This window comes from Sarcophilus harrisii, chromosome 2 (genome assembly GCF_902635505.1).
Source record: "Sarcophilus harrisii chromosome 2, mSarHar1.11, whole genome shotgun sequence".
Lineage (NCBI taxonomy): Eukaryota > Metazoa > Chordata > Mammalia > Dasyuromorphia > Dasyuridae > Sarcophilus > Sarcophilus harrisii.
The window spans coordinates 244961924-244980604 of record NC_045427.1 but is presented as its reverse complement, the minus strand read 5'-3'; the positions used below and the strand labels follow the sequence as shown (position 1 = coordinate 244980604).

Genomic DNA, 18681 nt, shown 5'->3' with positions numbered 1-18681 from the left:
CCTCCAAAAGAAAAAAAAAAGCAAATTGCAGTAATATTCTTGGGTATTCTTAGGTCAGTGTCGTCTTTTTGCATGGTGAGTGATGAGTGTTTGAAGAAAAATTGAAGAGACCTTTTTTATGGACATGAAACTAATATGATCCTGAAAATATGTGTGAAATGAGTTCTTACTGAGCGTGTTAGGAGATTTGATGAACTTAAGCAATGTTTCTGCTTTATGAAGAACTGAATTCATTTAGGAAAGTGGGTGAGCAAACCAATCGTAGGTGTGCTCAAGTGGGAACTTGTACATGTAACTTATATGTGGGTGTAGAGTATCTGTAGAAATGAGAAGCTCATCTATGTATTTCTCTTTTGGTTGCTAAAGATGTGGGGGAGTACATATCTCTGTGGGTGAAGTCAATGTTTTAAAATAGTTTTAAAAGGAACAAAATATTGGTTGATCATATAATTGTGCTGTGTGAAGGGATCTATATGCTTTAGCTGCAGTGTTATTTAGCTGGCTAGTAAAATTTAACTACACATGTAATTGGTAGTCCCTGTTAATTTAAAACTAAGAAATTAATTTGGATGAAACTTAATATATTAACATTGAAGTAGCCATTAAAATTGAAGAAGTTCCTGATAAATTTGTGAGTTCTGAATATGATATGGATTTAACTGTTAAATTATGTTTTAAAGCTGTTTGCTTTCACTTCACATTCACATTTAAAAATATATTCCACTTGTAGCCTTCTTTAACAAAAGTTGTTTAAACTAAACCATCTTGAACTCTTTACTTTCCCAAACACCTAATTTAACAATCAAGGTTTAATTTATGAAGTTAAGCATTGTATTTTAAAGAATGCTGTTCAACTCTGCATTAAAAAAATAGACCTAGTTTGCCACCTGTATTAATGTGGACTTGACTATTTTGTATAGAAAACATTTTTTCATTGATAAAGTATGTATTTTTTCATTACTTTCCTTTGAAGAAAGATCGATTTTAAATACTAAATAATAGCTTGTTCATTTTTTAAAAAAGTATAATGATCATAGTTGAGGGGGAAATATTAAACTGATTATTGAAAAGCCCCCTCTCCCCAAATAGACATCATCTTTTGGCTTTCAGAACTTAATGTATATATGTTTATTATTTTTGTGGCAAGGATAAGTTCTGCATTGCCTACTCGTGTCACCATACTAGTATATTTTTTGGATGTCTGGGTGTCAGATCTTCTGTACCATATTGAAAGTTCCTTGAATGCAGGCTGGCCTATACTAGCTCTTGAACTAGTAAGAACTTGGTAAGTGCCATGAAATTTTTTATTGTCACAATTCTCATACTTCTATTTCTTTTAGCAAGTTGACTCTTGAAAAGACCAAATGTTTTAATTCTCTGAAAATAATATACAACATAGGATATTAGTCATGCCAGTCATTTTTTGAAAAGATAAGCTGAAAGAGGTGACAAAAATAAGTGGAATAAAACAACTTTTTGCTTTCATAAGTTGTCTTAGGAAGAGGACTTGGATAGAATGTTAAGTGTGTATGTACACATATACACACATACACATATACACACACACACATGCACATTTATATTTTAGAGTACTTTTATTTAAGTGTGTTCATTTACTCCCAAAAAGCTTTTTTACAAGCAAGGTTTCTCAGATGGGCTTTCAGAATAAAAGACAGTTTTCCATGAACATTTCTCTATTTTGTATGACATTTTGTCCAAAGAGAATGATTGGTATTTCCATAATAAATGGAAAAGTCAGGCTTTTAATTTTAAGTGTACCAGTATAACATTAAAGTTGGAACAGTATTTGTGTTTACCTTGTTTTTGTATGTAGGCTCTTTTGTAAAATGTAGTTCATAGCTTTTGTGATTTCAATTAAGGTACTTTTTGTAATTTCTTTTTTGGGCATAGAATAAAATTTGTTGTGTTTTGGATTTATCACACAGTAAAGATACTTTGGACCTCATATTGAAGATACGGAAAGCTATTTAGGTGCCATGCAGCTAATTTATTTTGTAGCCATGAATAATGTACAACCTGTATTAAATTTACTTCCAATTTATTATTAAAGTATTCTAAGTTTACTTTGGAAAAAATAAGAATTGTGTTCAGTGCTGTTACATAAAGCAACTAGTCAAGCAAGCATGATTTGGAAGGCCTTGAATCCTGGGTAAGGAATTTGGAGTTTATTCATTAATGATCTGTTCCAGACACAATGCCCCAGTTTGTGCTATTAGAGATGCAAAGAATAATAAAAACCTGGTCCCTGCCCTCTAGGAACTCATATTCTAATGAGGAAGACCAAATGCAAACAAATATGTACAAAATTGAAAAAAATTCACTTGAGGATGTCTCTTTGACATTTACAATCAAATTTCTTAAACTGAATAGTTTGGCTATTTTAGTGTAACTTCAAAGTTCAAAGCTCAGCTTAGGGAAAATGAATAGAGCAGTTTTCAGCAGGTGAATTAATAAAAAGATAAAATTTGAATGTCACTTTTGATTTAAATGTTTCCAGTTATTGGAAGGCTCTCTTCATCTAACATCAAGAAGGAAAGTTAAAATTAAGGAAGAACTAGAACTTGAATCAATATAGGATATTTACTTTAGGATTATTAAATATGATATTTAAAAAAGTGACATGCTTAAAATAATTGATTCTTAAATTTACAGATTTTTGTGTAGAAGCTTTAAGCTGCTTATGTAAATGTAAATTTTATTTTAAGCATATACTGTGCATAAAGTAAGTGTTTAATACACTTTAGAGTATGAATTTAAAACTGTAAATATAACTAGCTTCAATTTTGCAGCTTCTCTCACAGAATTGTTTGAAAATGGAGTCCATCTTCTGGAGATTCTGGCCCAGGCTGGGTCACATGCAGCAACTGGAAGATATGCTCATGCACATGTGAACACTTCCCTTCCACTGTATTAGCTTATTGTTTTGTTTAAAATTTGAAATGTTAATAAACAGCATATTATGTATGAGTACTTTCTGGAGCGGTTTCTTTATTTATATACTTAAACTTATTCTTTAAATACTCTTTCACATTTGTCACTTTCCCATAGCCCTCTAAAGCACTATCTTTCCCTTAACCTGTTAATAACTTGGAAGTTACTTGAGTTTTATTCTAAGATGTCATTTTTATTCCTAGAATTCTTTTCACTTTTTTTTCTCAGAATTCCCTGCCCACTGAAACTTTTCCTTTCTCAGAAGAATGCTATTCTTAAGACATCCACCTATAATTTTTTTTTCTTGCTCTTTCCCATAAGAAACATGGGGAAAAAATTATTTTGTTGAAAAATGCTATTTTTCCTTCTCTGATATCTTAGAAATTTATATTTAAGTTCTATCTTCATACTTGGTTTATTTCTTGTGTCCTATTTAGGACTAAAGAAAAGCACTGTAATTTGCAATTTGATGGAATTGTAAACTCTACTTGGTCACCATGCTCTTTTACCTCACTTAGTACAAAATTTGTCTATTTCTGGCTGAATCAGGAGTGTTTGGGAGGACCATTCTCAGTTAGGGAGAGGGCAATTCTAAAAGTTATGAGCTAGTACCATGGTCCTTCTAGTTGCCTACTTTCTTCATCATTATTTGTGGACCAAGAATGGATAGCCAGCTGAATATCCAACTTAACCAGCTTTTGGTAAAGGTATGCATATTTCTCCTCTTCCTCCTCCCCTCAGCCAAATGACTTTAGATCAAAAGCTTTTATGGTCTGTTCTTCTTAGTGCAATATTTGTAAGTAAATATGAGAACATCATAGTTAAATGGTCTTAATTTTTTTTTTTTTTTTTTTTTTTGCTTGTATTTAAAGGCTAGAGTCAAATATATTTCCTGAGATAACTCCTGAGAATTCAGGCAAAGTTGCCTAAAATTTGCCCTATCTTCCTTTTATATTTTGTCTTTTGGTCATATCTGACTCTGTGACCCCATTTGGGGTTTTCTTGTCAAAGATACTGGAATGCTTTATCATTTCCTTCTCCAGCTCATTTGACATGAGGAAACTTGGGCAACCAGAGCTAAATGACTTGCCCAGGGTCACATAGCTAGTAAAATCCCTAAAGCTAAGTTTGGATTGGGAAAGATGAGTCTTTCTAACTCCAATCCCTAACACTCTATATTGCTCCACTTACTGCCCATGTATGTGCATTTATATTAAGCAGAGAAAATAGTATTTGTAGTTTTTTTAAAAAGAAGAGATAACTACTGAGATATTCTTTTATAGAACTTTTTACTTTGAAGAAACTAAATATTAAGTATGGTTTTAAACCAAGATTTTAGATTTGCCTTGAGCCATTCAGTTTCGCAGAAATTAAATGTTGAATTGGCCAGTAGTCTGCAGTCACAAAATGAGTGAGAATATGTATGGATCCAGGCAAATTTATCACCTTTATTAGTAAAGCAATTTAAAACCCACGTGTTAGTGATGACATTATCTTGATAGCACTCTTAAAGATAACAGTAATCTCTTAAAATGTGACCCACTTAGTCATATTGGAGTTGAGAGTTTTATAAAATTTGACATGATCTGTGTTAAAACAAATCATTTAGTGAAAATTTATAAAAAGTTCCTAGATTTTACTTGGGAGAATTTAAATGATTAAAAAAAACCCTGATTGTCTATTCTTTTCTGGATTGTACTTAATTATAGAAAGAGGTGAGGCTATCTTATCCAGCTGATTGTTTTACTTGTTTAGTAAATTGAATTGTGCTTCTCAGATTTGTGGCTGCTAAAAGGATAGAGCATAGCCACGATGACATTCTTTGACAAGGTTCTTTTCACCAATTTCCATATCATTTGGAAAGAAACTCTGCTGTTTATGACAATCTTGGGTTGCTACTTAAAAACCTTGAGTTGTTCAGGCCTGTAACACTTCCTTTTAAGTGCTGCCTTAACCTTTAGGGTCCTTTCTGTAGGGCATTAGATCAGAACTAGAGGGTTGGACTTTGGCTTCCTAGCAAGCAATATGACCTTAAAAGTCCTGTCATTTCTGAGTCAAAAAAAATTTTCTAGGTTATGCTAGGATATACTTATTTTAACTAAGAGGAAAAGGATTGTAGTAATAGTTGGATCCTTGCCTATAATCAGTTAATTGCAGCTCAGTAGTTTTATTTTGAATATTCCTATATACTCAAGATTTTTTTATTACAGTAGGCTTAAGATAAAGCTTATATAATTTTGTACACTGTGCATTGTGTCTTTCAGTGTGAAAACTATTGTAAGAGAAATGTAGTTGTAAGTGTTCATTTTCTTCTATAGTTTTACCAAAATATCCTAGTCACTGTGTATCAAAACTTCTTAAGATAACCTGGACAGTGTTGCTGTGATCTTTTTGTTGTACTGGAATGTTAATGTTAACAGATTTTGCTCAAAATAATTGTGCCATCAGTTGGATTGGGGAATTATTTACATTTTATTGGGCATTTAAAAAAAAATACTTGGATTTGCCCTCTAGTTATTTTATCCAAAAAAAGATGACTTCCCTGTGACCCATTGTGATCTTATTTATTTTTTGGCCAGGACTTATAATCCTGGGGGAGTTACTACATTACTGGTAATTGGTATCCTCATCTGACTAATCATGGCAACCCCTGATGTGAGTGTCCACATGGAGGAAGTAGTGGTTGTGACAACACCTGACAATGCAGTTGATGGCAGTGGTGTAGAAGAAGTGAAAACTGTGTTGGTGACAACAAACCTGGCTCCTCATGGGTAAGAAACTCATCTTATTGCTTTTTGCAAGGTTAAAAATTGGAATCTTATTAGGCCTTTGTTCTCATCAAAGCCGATACTTTTTTTCTTGAATATTATAAGTGTAGCATTCTTCAAGCTTTTGTTTTTCAAGACCATTTGACTGCGCATTGGATAGAATCATGACCTTATAAGACAGAAAGACACCTAGTTGTCATTCTCAATTTAAAAAAAAAACAAACCAAAAAACCTGTCTGCCTCAGGCTCTTCAAAGGTAAATTGGGTGTAATAGTACTTAGCCTTGTAGGATTGCTATGAGGATCAAATGAAATATTTGCAAAATACTTGGCACAGTGTCTGGCACATAGTAGGTACCTAATAAATGCGTATTCCCATTTCTTTCACTTGGACACATTTGTTTTTGAATCAGTTGACATGTTAAGTGATTTTTTTTTTTTTGAGAGGAGATAAAACATACCCATCTTTGCTTAAAATCCAAGAAAACCCCATTGTAACCCTATGATATTTGTCTTCAATTTTGCTTATATCAGATTGATGTCTTAGTATTTGTTTTCATGTCAGTTAGCTACCATGAAGTGGTATCTTTATAGATTTTTCTTATTGGTCAAATTAGTTATTTGTTAAAAACTTTCCACATAGAATTGAAAATTTCATGATTTCTATTAAATTTTTATTAACTTTATTTTTTATATTATTCTTACTATATTATATAGCAATAAAAAATGCCAGTTAATAAGAAACTGATATTTTGTTTTCATTGGCTTTTTTATAAACAAAAATCACAGCCATATTACCAGAGTGATTATCTGTCTTTTCATTCCCACATAAAAGATATGATGGTGATATAGTTCCCATGCAGAGAGAACTTTAAGATTTGTAAAAATGTATACCTACCAGCATCCTAATGAAGAGGTAGTATTAAGTATTTCTATTTTGAAAATAAGGAAACTGAACTGAGAAAAATGAAGTGGTTTGCCTAAGGTCACATATCTACATCTATTAAATGTTAGAGCTGCCACTGAACTCCAGGTGTTTCCCATTTTTTCTTCTGAGTTTTTTTTCCCCTCTTAGTTAAAATCCACTTTAAAAATATGTATGTATCTGAGCTTTTGAATACCTCTGAAGTATAGATTTAAAGGAAAAAGTTTGCATGCATCTTTCCCTCTTTCTCTAACTTATTCATGTTGGTGAGATACAACCTCAAAAGTCTATACAACCCACATTTCAGCTCTAACAGGCTTTTTTTCCTTTCTAACTATAAATCATGAAGAGAAAGTTCTAACTATAAAATCATGAAGGAAATGTGTGAGTGTGTGTATGTGTGTAGAACTTTTAAAGTAGGTGACTATTAATATCTATGTGAAAACTATGATTAAAAAATGTTTCATGTTCTCTTTATATATGTGCTTTATCTGCTAGTTACACAGGGGCTATCTAAACATTAGCTTTTACTTGGTTATATCATGGGCTTATTAGTTTTCCAGAAACTGCCCCATTTTATTCTTACAAAGTTTATAATTTTTTATTATAGCATGTTTGAGTTTATTTTTTTAACTATTAATGAATGATCTTTGAGTTTTATATTAAACAGGTTTTTAAAGAAAATTAAGCACTAACAATAAAGGCAAATGTTTTATCACTTCTCACTTTGTCCTAATTTTTTGTGTGTATAATTCTCAAGAACTGTTCTTTATTTGTTAGACATTCATAGAATCATAAGGTTGAAAGAAATATTTGGATCATCTGGTCAAGTCCCTTTTTATAAATGAGGAAACTGAGTTTCCCAGAAGTTGGAAATTACTTAAGGTGGTAAATGACAGAGCTGGGATTCAAACTCCGATCCTTTGACTAAAGTTCGCTATTCATTTTACTGTGTCACAGAAAGGAAAAGTAGAAAGGAAAGCAAATCTGTATATTCTACTTGGAGTAGAAATCCAATTCTGTGGTAGATTATTTAAAGGGCCCCAAAATGGACTCTATTTTTTTGTCTACTTTTTTTTCTTTCTGTTGGGATTTTCTTTTTATCCAACCTCGCCTTAGAGGTTTGATTGAGTTTGACATTTGTTTTGAAAGAACATCAGCAAATCAATTCCTTTGTGAGCACTGGATCTTCTCTTTTGTTGGGTTTTGGATGTTTTCTGGGGAAGATTTTCCCATTAATGAAATTCTAATAGTTCTTTTTTCCTCTCCATTGTTTTGTCTTGGCATCTGGTTGATTTCTTTGGGTAGAAATATGTACTGCTGGGAGTGAAACACATTTTATGTGACTTTATTTCCTTCCTATTTTCTCTTACTTGAATGGACAGTTACTCTGTTCCGTATCTGAAAAAGAGAGGAAGAGGAATGCTAATCTTCTATTCTTGGTTTTAAATGTCTTCTTGAACATCTATTAAAAGGAACATTTCATATCACTTCTTCAGCTCAGCATTATATATCAACCTTTGATTCAGAGTTTAGGATTTCTAAGGCTTCTTTACGCCTTGGTTTCTATAAAAATGATTGGAAGCTTTTCAAGAGAAATTTGAATTAGGCTCTCTTTAGCTGCGGTTAGTTTGAAGTATTGCAGCAGTGATCAGTTTGCACATAAAAGCCATCCTCCATAAACTGAATGGATGGAACATGTCAAAAAATATTATATTTTATAGCTGGTAGGACACCTTGGGAAATTGTCAAGTTTAGCATTTCATTTTACAGATGAATAAATAGAGACCCAAAGAATTTAAGTGATTTGTGTAAGATGAAACAGTTAGTAGTTGGAAGAGTTGAATTTAAACTTGGATCCTCAGACTCTAAATCTGATTCTCTTTCAACCCATGCTATTCAGTTTCCACATTGTTCTATCAACTACCTTATTCACTTAAGCTTAAAAAATTGCCTCTGAAGAAAAGTTATGAATATATCAATGAAATTTCATGTTTCTTAATAGGAACAACAGAAAGGGCATTGGATAAAGTTGAGAGGATTCTGTACTTAATTAGCTCTGTCACTTTGAGACCTTGACCTTCCTAAACTTCAGTTCTTTCCTCTGTAAAATCATATCTACCCAATTTACTTTACTAGGGAGTAGTGAAGAGTAAGAGAGATTTTCCTTGTGAAATGCTTTGTAAACTCTAATAATAGAAATTTTTTTAAAAACGGTTAAGTCACCTAAATAAAGTTTGAGAAAGATTCACATTGCTACCTTCACTTTAAAGCATGGTGATTTTTACATTGGTTGACCCTAGAAATAAACAGCACCTAACTTGCTTTGAGGTGAAGGTTAAAACTTCCTGGCTTTTTTTTTTTTTTTTTTTTTTTTTTTTTTTTTTTTTTTTTTTTTTTTTTTTTTTTTTTTTTTTTTTGCTATAACTGGTTTCATCAGAATAACGTTTCATGTGGCTAAAAGTTTAGAAAGCATTTATAAAAAGTGCAAAATACAAACTTCTTTTATAGATAAGGAAATTGATACTAAAAGAGATAAAGCACCAAAATAGGGTGTAAAATCTGGGTCTTCTGACTCATCTGTCTTAGATTTAGATGGTAAGTGGCTTTAGTCTGTTGTGTGCCATTTCCTTATTTTTAGAGTGGAAACTGAGGCACACATAGCTCACATGACCTGTGCAGGGTCACATAACTGGTAGATGTTAGAAGTGAGATTTGAGCTCAGGTCTTCCTAACTTTAAGTCCAGCCTATTTTATTTGCCCCCCTTTTTTTTTCTCATTGATTTCTTTATTTTAAAGAGGCTCTTCCCCACTGCTAGTGTCTTCCTTTTGAGATTACTTTCTATTTATATTCTACAGAGCTCATATGTTCATAATTGTTTGCATGCTATCCTTTCCACATTAGGATATAAAATCCTTGAGGGGAATGACCATATTTTTGCCTTATTTTTCATATCCTAGCTTTTAGCACAGTATAGTGTTTAATAAATGCTTGCTGACTGACTTCCACAGTCTGGCTTCTTACCTCATTCAACTGAATGAACTCTTGTTCGATGTTTTTATTAACCACTTAATTTTCAAATCTGATGGTCTTTTCCCAGTTCTCGGGCTTCTTGACCTCTTTTGTAGTATTTTATCTTCTCTGGATTTTTGTGACTATATTCTCTTTTGGTTCTTTCCTATTTGATCTTTTTCTCGGTCTTCTTTGTTAGGTCATCATTCATATCATAGTGGTTATACCTTGGGCTCTGTCCTACTTTTTTACTTGGTGACTGCATCAGCTTCCATGATTTTAATAATCATCTTTATGCAGGTGATTCCAGTTTGCATATATCCAACCTTAGTCTTTCTCTTGAGTTACAATCATCTGGAACTAATTACATTACTAATTATCTATTAGCCATCTCAAGTTAGATGTCCTGAGGACATTTTCAGTTCAGTATATGCAAAACTGAACTTAACATTTGTTTTAATTTTCCCTTTAAAGCCATCTCTCTTTCTAGCTTCCCTGTTTTTTGTTAAGGGTGCTACAACCTTTCTAGCCCCACAGGTTCACCATTTTGGCACTTTTATTAATGCCTTATTCCCTTTTATTTCACTTATCCCAGTGTATTCTTAAATCTGTATGTTTTCTACCTCTACAGTTTCTTTTACTCCTTTTCTCCACTTAAATAGCCACCATCTTAGTTCAGGCTTCTATTACCTCTTACCTGAACTATTGTACTGTCCTCTTGCCTCAGATCTCTCCCCATTTGAATAAATCCTCTATTTCTAAGTGCAACTGGTCATTTCATTTCCCCACTCGATAAACTCCAATATGCTGCTCCTATTGCTTTTAGAGTCAATTTGTTGATGTTTAGGCATTTAAAGCGTTTCATGGCCCAACCCCAATCTACTTTTCTGGTTTTATACATTAATCTGCTTCACCAACTGGCCACCTTAAAGTAATATGAACGCATGTAAAGGCACACGTATGTGATTTTCCATGTCAAGTTTCCCATCTTTTAGAAAGAGCCTTTCCAAATCTAATGATTCTGCTCTCTCCCAACTCCCTAAATTACCATGTGTTTATTGTGTTTATTTTTTATTTATACCTTATATAATTATAAATGTATATATTTCCAGTAGAAAGTAAGCTTCTTAAGTGCAAGGATTGTTGCACTTGTGTCTTTGTATTCCTAATGTTTAGTAGGGATGTGCCTGATACTTTTTTTTTTTTTAGTAGCCTATAATTTCATTTGTATAAGAACAAGCTAGGAGGTGCAATAGCTAGAGTCCTAGCCCTTATCTTCCTGAGTTCATATTCTGACCTAGACTCTAGTTATGTGACCCTGGGTAAGCAACTGAACCCTGTTTAAACTCAAGAAGGAAATGGCAAACTGCTCCATTATATTTGCCAAGAAAACCCCAAATGACTTATAGTGAAAAATGTTCTACATCCCTAGAATAATAATTGATGGAGTCTGACTACAAATTGAAGCATATTTTTTAATTTCTTTTTTTTTTTTTTTTTTGGTGGGGGAATAGAAGGGTGGGGTGGGGGAGAAGGAGGAGTTTGGCCAGTGTTTTCTTTTACAAAATGACTAATATGGAAATATATTTTTCATGACTGTAATTTTATAATCTTTATTAAATTTTTTGCCTTATTGAGGGGGCGGGAAGTGAGGAAGAGAATTTGATACTCACAATTTTTAAAACAAATGTTAAAAATTGTTTTTACATGTAATTGGGGGGAAATAAAATACTGAATACATTAAAAGAAAAAAAAAAGAAAACTGGCAAAGAAAAGTAGGACACTACTGAACAAATAAGTAGCTCCTAGTGAGGAACTTTATGAAAGCATATAAATAGCTGCTCTTCAATTTAGTCTTAAAGAGTTAGAGCCACCACGAAGTGGGATGACCTGTCCAGAGGTCATATGTGAATCTACTACAGAACTTAACATTCTGGTCTTCCTGACTTCAGGGTCTGATGTGCCTGACACATAGTAGGTGCTTAACAAATGCTTGTTGTCAGATTATCTTCTTTCAGATTCCAGACATACTTATTCCCAAAACACTTGTTATTTAGTGAGATTGCAGAAGAAACTCCTAGGGAGATAATTTTGTAATGTCACCTCATAGCCTTATTTGTTGAATCAAATAATGAATAATCATATTAATATAATAAGTTCTGAGTATTAATGAACAGATTCCAAGTTTGCATTTTTAATAAACTAATTTCTGGCCTGGTTTAAAGTAGAACAAAACTTTGAAATTTTGGAAAGTGATTATCTCTTTTTAGTACAGAACTCTCTGGCACAGAAGGGTGGTTACCATAGCAATTAATTTAGGTCTTTGACTGGAAGAGATTGCTAATGGCCTTTAGGGTGGACATAAAAATCTTAAGCAAGACATTGCTAGACGTAATCTTTAAAATAGTCTTTGTGCCTATTTTTTTATTGACAAAACCCATGCCAGCGTAATTTTTTACGACATTATCCCTTGTACTCACTTCTGTTCCGATTTTCCCCCTCTCTCCCTTCACCCTCTCCCCGAGATGGCAAGCAGTCCTATATATGTTAAATATGTCCCAGTATATCCTAGATACAATATATGTGTGCAGAACCGAACAGTTCTCTTGTTGCACAGGGAGAATTGGATTCAGATGGTAGAAATAACCCAGAAAGAAAAACAAAAATGCAAACAGTTTACATTCATTTCCCAATGTTCTTTCTTTGGGTGTAGCTGCTTCTGTCCATCATTGATCAATTGAAACTGAGTTAGATCTCTTTGTCAAAGAAATCTACTTCCATCACAATACATCCTCATACAATATTATTGTTGTTGAAGTATATATCTCCTGGTTCTGCTCATTTTACTTAGCATCAATTCATGTAAATCTCTCCAAACCTCTCTGTATTCATCCTACCGGTCATTTCTTACAAGAACAATAATATTCCATAACATTCATATACCATAATTAACCATTCTCCAATTGAGGGGCATCCATTTATTTTCCAGTTTCTAGCCACTACAAACAGGGCCACCACAAACATTTTGGCACATACAGGTCCCTTTCCCTTCTTTAGTATCTCCTCGGGGTATAAGCCCAATAGTAGCAATGCTGGATCAAAGGGTATGCACAGTTGGATAACTTTTTGGGCATGATTCCAGATTGCTCTCCAGAATGGTTGGATTTGTTCACAACTCCACCAACAATGCCTCAGTGTCCCAGTTTTCCCACATCCCCTCCAGCATTCATCATTATTTTTTCCTGTCATCTTAGCCAATCTGACAGGTGTGTAGCGGTATCTCAGAGTTGTCTTAATTTGCATTTCTCTGATCAATAGTGATTTGGAACACTTTCTTATGAGTGGTAATAGTTACAATTTCATCATCTGAAAATTGTCTGTTCATATCCTTTGCCCATTTATCAATTGAAGAATGGCTTGATTTCTTATAAATTAGAGTCAATTCTCTATATATTTTGGAAATGAGGCCTTTATCAGAACCTTTAACTGTGAAAATGTTTTCCCAGTTTGTTGCTTCCCTTCTAATCTTGTTTGCATTAGTTTTGTTTATACAAAGGCTTTTTAATTTGATGTAATCAAAATTTTCTATTTTGTGATCAGTAATGGTCTCTAGTTCATCTTTGGTCACAAATTTCTTCCTCTTCCACAAGTGTGAGAGATAAACTATCCTATGTTCCTCTAATTTATTTATAATCTCGTTCTTTATGCCTAAATCATGGACCCATTTTGATCTTATCTTGGTATATGGTATTAAGTGTGGGTCCACTTTGTGCTCATTTTGCTCTGCAGAAGGGCTCTTAAGATTTTTGGGGAGAAAATGCCTCTCTTGCAGATTCATGATAAAAATGCTCCTTGAATCTTAAAACACTATATATTAACAAGTTGTTATTAGTCACAAGAGGGTTTGAACTCAAGTCTGTGGTAGCTTCCTTCTGAATGTCAGCCAAAGACAGACTGTTCTAAAGTATGTATGCTCTATTTCTAGCCTGACTATTATAAATGCATATTTGAAAACATGGAAATACTACATGGTGTATCAACAGACACCTTGGGGATAGACAGCATGCCTGAGGGAGATATAGAAAATACCTGAGGCTTTTGTACTCCTTATATAGTAACCATATTCTCTTTTGTATTATAAAGGGTGTCCCAGTAGCTTAAACTGCACTAAGACTTTGGGATAACCAATATGTTTATTTGTACATATCTTATCTCTACCTCCAATCCCTAACCCCATACTGCAAAGTGCCTTATTACATTTTACACTCATTCTTGAGGGTATTCAGTAAGAATATCTTATTTATCTTTGTAACTTTCAGTTTCTGGCACAGTTTATTTCTGAGGTTGAACAAGTAATGTGCTTAGTAACATACTCTGAAATCTTTTCCACAACCTTGTATGGATTTGTATTGACTCTGAGAGAGATTTGTTTTTGGTGAAACTGATAAGATAGTATTTATGTCATTTATTGGTGACACAGTCCTTAACTGTGAAATAGAATGCAGTTAACTGGCCCATACTGGGTGGGGCCTTCCTAATGCCTCCTTTTCTTATGAGTATTATTTACTTTTATATTTTTGCCAAATTTATCTTTTCCACCTCTATGCCTTTGAACAGGCTGTTTTCCCTATTCCTGGTTTGTTCTTCCTCATTTCTACCTCATAGAATTCCACATTACAATGCAATTAACTCCGGAGGGTGTAGAGTATTTCATTTTTGTGATTGTTTCTAGCATTTAGCCCTGTGCTTAATATGTAGTAGACAGTCACAGCATGGTGCCTGGACAAATAGTAAGTGCTTAATAAATGCTTATTGATTGACTGACTTAATACTTATTAATTGAATCATGTTCCAAACAACATAGTTCAAGTGATGATGCTTATGACTGAGCAGTGGTAGACAGAAACAGAACATTTCAGTGAAATAAATGTTTGAGTATCTTCAAGTTTTTACTAGTTGTTTTTATGATGGTGCTATGTTGACAATGTGAAAGCTGTTATCCTTCCAGGGCTTCAGTTTCCTTGAACAAAGATTGAGCCTGGTAAACCTTAAATTACAGAATCTGCATGCTGACTAGAAAGGAAATTTGGTTCCATAGTAACTTGAAGAGATGTTCAAAAAAGAAAATTAAAGATAAAGAGCAGGAAACACCAAGTTATTTAGGAAATTAGCTCCAGAACTGTGATTAATTTATTTTAATGAATGGATTAAATGTCATTGTTCATATTTTTTCTTGTATGTTTATTGATTTCAGTTGTGTCTGACTCTTGATCCCATTTGGGATTTTCTTGGCAGATACCAGAATGGTTTGCCATTTTCTTCTCCAGCTCATTTTACTGATGAGGAAACTGAGGCAAAACAGGGTGAAGTCACTTGCCCAGAGTCACACAGCTAGTAAGTGTCTGAGGCCAAATTTGAGCTCAGGAAGATGAATCTTCTTGACTCCAGGCCCAGCACCCTATTGTGCTATCTAGTCATATAATGCTTCTTAATTTTCAGGAAATTTTTTTTTTTAAGGACTTTAGAGATCCATTTTATCTAACTATAGAGCAACTGTCCTGAGCATTCCTTCTTTGGGATGCTAAATAAGATAGTAGTTACATGATTGAAAACAAAAGAATATTAAAAGTAATTAGCTGTAAAGATGAAATAATTCCTAATGTCCCTTTCAACATTCTCTGGTTTCTACTTATTACTTGTCAAAGAGCAGAAACCAGAAATGTATTTATTATCAGTTCAACATGGGACATCATGTAAAAAGAGAAAATGGTTTTGACTAAACATTTAATTAACAAGTAAGATAAATCAGTCTGCCAACATGTATGCACTTAATAAGTGTTAGGCACTGTGCTACAAGGGGCATAAAAAGAAGGGCTGCAGTATAAATCTGCCTGTGGTTTGAATTCTAGTGGAGGAGACAGCTTGAAAATAACTAAATATATAGAAAATATACTGAGTAATGAAAGTCACTTCTTCAAAGGGAAGCATTGAGCTCTGTTCTAGAGAAATAACTGATCAGATTAGATTGTGTGCTAAAGTTCAGTAGTTTTGGTATGCATGCTAATGATTTAAATTTTAATTGCTTATCAGGGGAGACCTTACAGAAGACAACATGGAAACAGAAAATGCAGCAGCTGCAGCTGCAGCTGCTTTCACAGCTTCTTCACAGCTGAAGGAAGCAGTATTAGGTAGGAAACATGCAAAGTATTTTTTTCATAACTTATTCCCATTATTCTACATCATAATATTTTAAAGAACTGTTTGCCATTTATCAATAATTGGACATTATCCTAACTTAGAAGACTTGTTTTATTTTTGGAAGAAACTGTCATTTTTAATAAATTTTCTTTTTAACTTTCATTACAGTAGTTGTAATTTTTTTAAAGATTATCTCTATAATATTAATCCAGCTTTAAAAATTTGAGTCTATGATTACATCTTTGCTATTATTTTAATTGATAGAGAGCTTATCACAGAACTTTGCTGCCCTCTTCTGTTTCAGTCTTTTATTGTTTGCTCATTTGAATAATTTATCAGGATTGTTAGGATTGTGTTGATATCTCACCATCAAAAATTATTTACAGAAAATGTTAGTAGATATTTTTATGACAATTTTACTATTTTTCTTTCCATAAAATGAAAAATCTTATAATCATTGAAAACAGTATAAGGAAATTTCAGTATAATTGTTTTAAATAAAACTTCATTTTACCTTCTAAAGGAATTCTTCAGCTTCTGGACTTTCGACTTCACTAAATTTAGGGCATTTCATGAATATTTATGAAGTTTTTATAAGCAACCCAAAAGTTGATTTGTAAATTAATTAATTGGAAATTAGATCACAGTTTCCCATAGAAAACGTATTTTTAGGTGATAGATGAGTTACCAGACTAATCCATATTGAAGCCCATGTTATAGCTAAACTATAGTGGCAATAATTTTAAGCTATGTCATTGACTAAATGCTAGCTAAATCAGAGTACTCACTTACATTACTTGTCTAATCTCATCCTATCATTTCCTCTTCTGTGCTTTATCACATGCTGCCTTCCATTGCTGGAATACACTTCTTCCAAATGTGAAATTCTTCTTTTCCTTTACAGCCCAGTTTGGGTGACACCACATCCATAGAACCTTTCCAGATACCCTCTAGCTATAAAGTAATCATCCCTTATTCATATTTCTCCTTCCATTCTGTTAATGACCTCTCTTATGGGATTAGGCAATTTTTACATGTGGATTTTTTTTTTTTAATAGTTATCTAAATGTGTGTCTTATTCCTGTGGAGATTTGTAGGGCAGGTTTTACCTTTATGTCCCTAAGGTCCAGAACATGTTTGTTAAATTGAATTGACATAGAAACTAATGGGCTAGCCTGAGAACACCACCACCACTTTTAGGCATTATTTCTATGGGAGAAGATTTTTGGATTGCCAAACTGGAATTCAGGATGATGAGAACACATCTGTAAGTAGCAGCAAAAGGGAGTCCTTTACCCTTGTCTTTTTTTTCCTCCCCAGAATATAATAGATACTTGTAACTAAGTGTCCTATCTCAGGAATTGCCTATAACTAATTCTTTTAGTCTGTAGATAATTAGTTGTGCTTTCTGCATTTGCAGAAAATGGTACTGAGAGATTGTAATTGATTTTCTTTCATTTCCTTCTTCCTATCTGTATACTTTGTGAGAAGTGAAGATGGCTGAAGAGGAGGAGAGTTTGGAGACTGAGATTGTTTATCCCATCACCTGTGGAGATAGTAAAGCCAACTTGATATGGAGGAAGTTTGTATGTCCTGGCATTAATGTGAAATGTGTTCAGGTGAGGATATATAACATTCTTCTGGCATTGAATGAGACTGAAAGATGAGTAGAACCTTATTTTTGAGTGGGAAGACTAGTGGTGATAATGTATTTCTGAGAATAAACCAGAAGTTGCATACAATCCTGAGTTACAATTAGACTTTCAGCTGAAAAATTAAAGATTAAAGTGCAACTCCTTCTGCAATAGGAATTAAAACTCTTCCTGGACTAATAGGTTCTAGGGATTAGAAAGTGCATCTTCCACTCCAGTGATAATAGTAGGATTGCTCTATGATGTCTGGATGATTAAATCAACAAGAATTTACTAAGTGTTTACTATGGGCCAGGAATTAATTGCTTAGCATTCAAAAAAAAAAAAAGGGCAAAAGTTTGTTGCCCTCAAAGAACTTAGATTTTAAAGGTAGCCATAGGGAAAGGAGAGACAATATGTATATAAATATAGGTGTATATAAGGTCTGCATTTTGAAAGAGTACAAGAGGAAGTTATAAGTGGAAATTTTATATTAAAAGTTGTTAGACATTTCAAGCCCTTTGTGTACGTAGACTTTAAGTATCTTCTCCATTTACTCACCAGTTAAAAGAAAAGTAACATTTACCATTTTGTTGATTCAGTTCTCTGAAGAAAATTTTTAATTGGAATTGTACCTAGAAAGAAAACTATTAACTAGGCTACTTGTCAACAATGAGATGTAATATCAAGCATGAGATTTTCTTATTTCTTCACTTATGATCTTTCACTATTCCTTTAGTCAAGAAGTTTAGCAAATATTAAATTACTACTGTGACTGTTGTGTGCAGAGTATATTCATAATACTCAGAATATTCATATATACAGTTTTTTATGGAGCGTGTGGAGAGGTTTACCACATTAAGATTGTAAAATTTCCTTCATTTATGATCATTCACTATTCTTTTAGGAATTCAGCAAATATTAAATGATTACTGTGTGTAGAGTATATTCATATACTTAGAGTATTCATATATATGTAGTTATTTTTATGGAGCCTGTGGAGAGGTTTACCACATTTAAGATTGTAAAGCTCTTTAAGAAAAAAAAAATCCAATTTTGAAATAGGAATTTAATGTAGAAGAGTATTCTAAGAAAATAATCTTTAAAGGCATATGTTTTATAAAAGACTATTCTAAGAAAATAATAAAATACAATTAAAGATGAGAGGTGGAAAGCAAGACACTTTTCTACAAAT

The 18681-nt window shown here is 33.1% G+C and overlaps 1 protein-coding gene and 1 long non-coding RNA gene across 5 annotated transcripts in view; one reads left to right on the top strand and one right to left on the bottom strand.

Annotated features, from left to right (window-relative positions):
• LOC116421531 overlaps positions 1 to 18681 on the bottom strand; it is a 75647-nt gene that overhangs the window by 15440 nt on the left and 41526 nt on the right. The window contains exon 4 of one of the 2 annotated variants that reach the window (XR_004231926.1): positions 7631 to 8045. The exons of the other annotated variant lie outside the window; for it this stretch is intronic. This is a non-coding gene — a long non-coding RNA (uncharacterized LOC116421531). Of the gene's footprint in view, positions 1 to 7630; positions 8046 to 18681 lie in introns of those variants that run through there. 2 annotated transcript variants of the gene reach the window in all.
• The window catches only part of GMEB2 (glucocorticoid modulatory element binding protein 2), a 55644-nt gene that overhangs the window by 1847 nt on the left and 35116 nt on the right, over positions 1 to 18681 (top strand). For 2 of the 3 annotated variants that reach the window (XM_031951788.1, XM_031951787.1), the window contains exons 2-4: positions 5532 to 5723; positions 15748 to 15845; positions 17347 to 17474. In XM_031951788.1, the coding sequence (XP_031807648.1) occupies positions 5593 to 5723; positions 15748 to 15845; positions 17347 to 17474 (357 nt within the window). In that variant the 5' untranslated portion in view covers positions 5532 to 5592. Of the gene's footprint in view, positions 1 to 5531; positions 5724 to 15747; positions 15846 to 17346; positions 17475 to 18681 lie in introns of those variants that run through there. The other variant, XM_023494446.2, reaches the window with a different exon arrangement.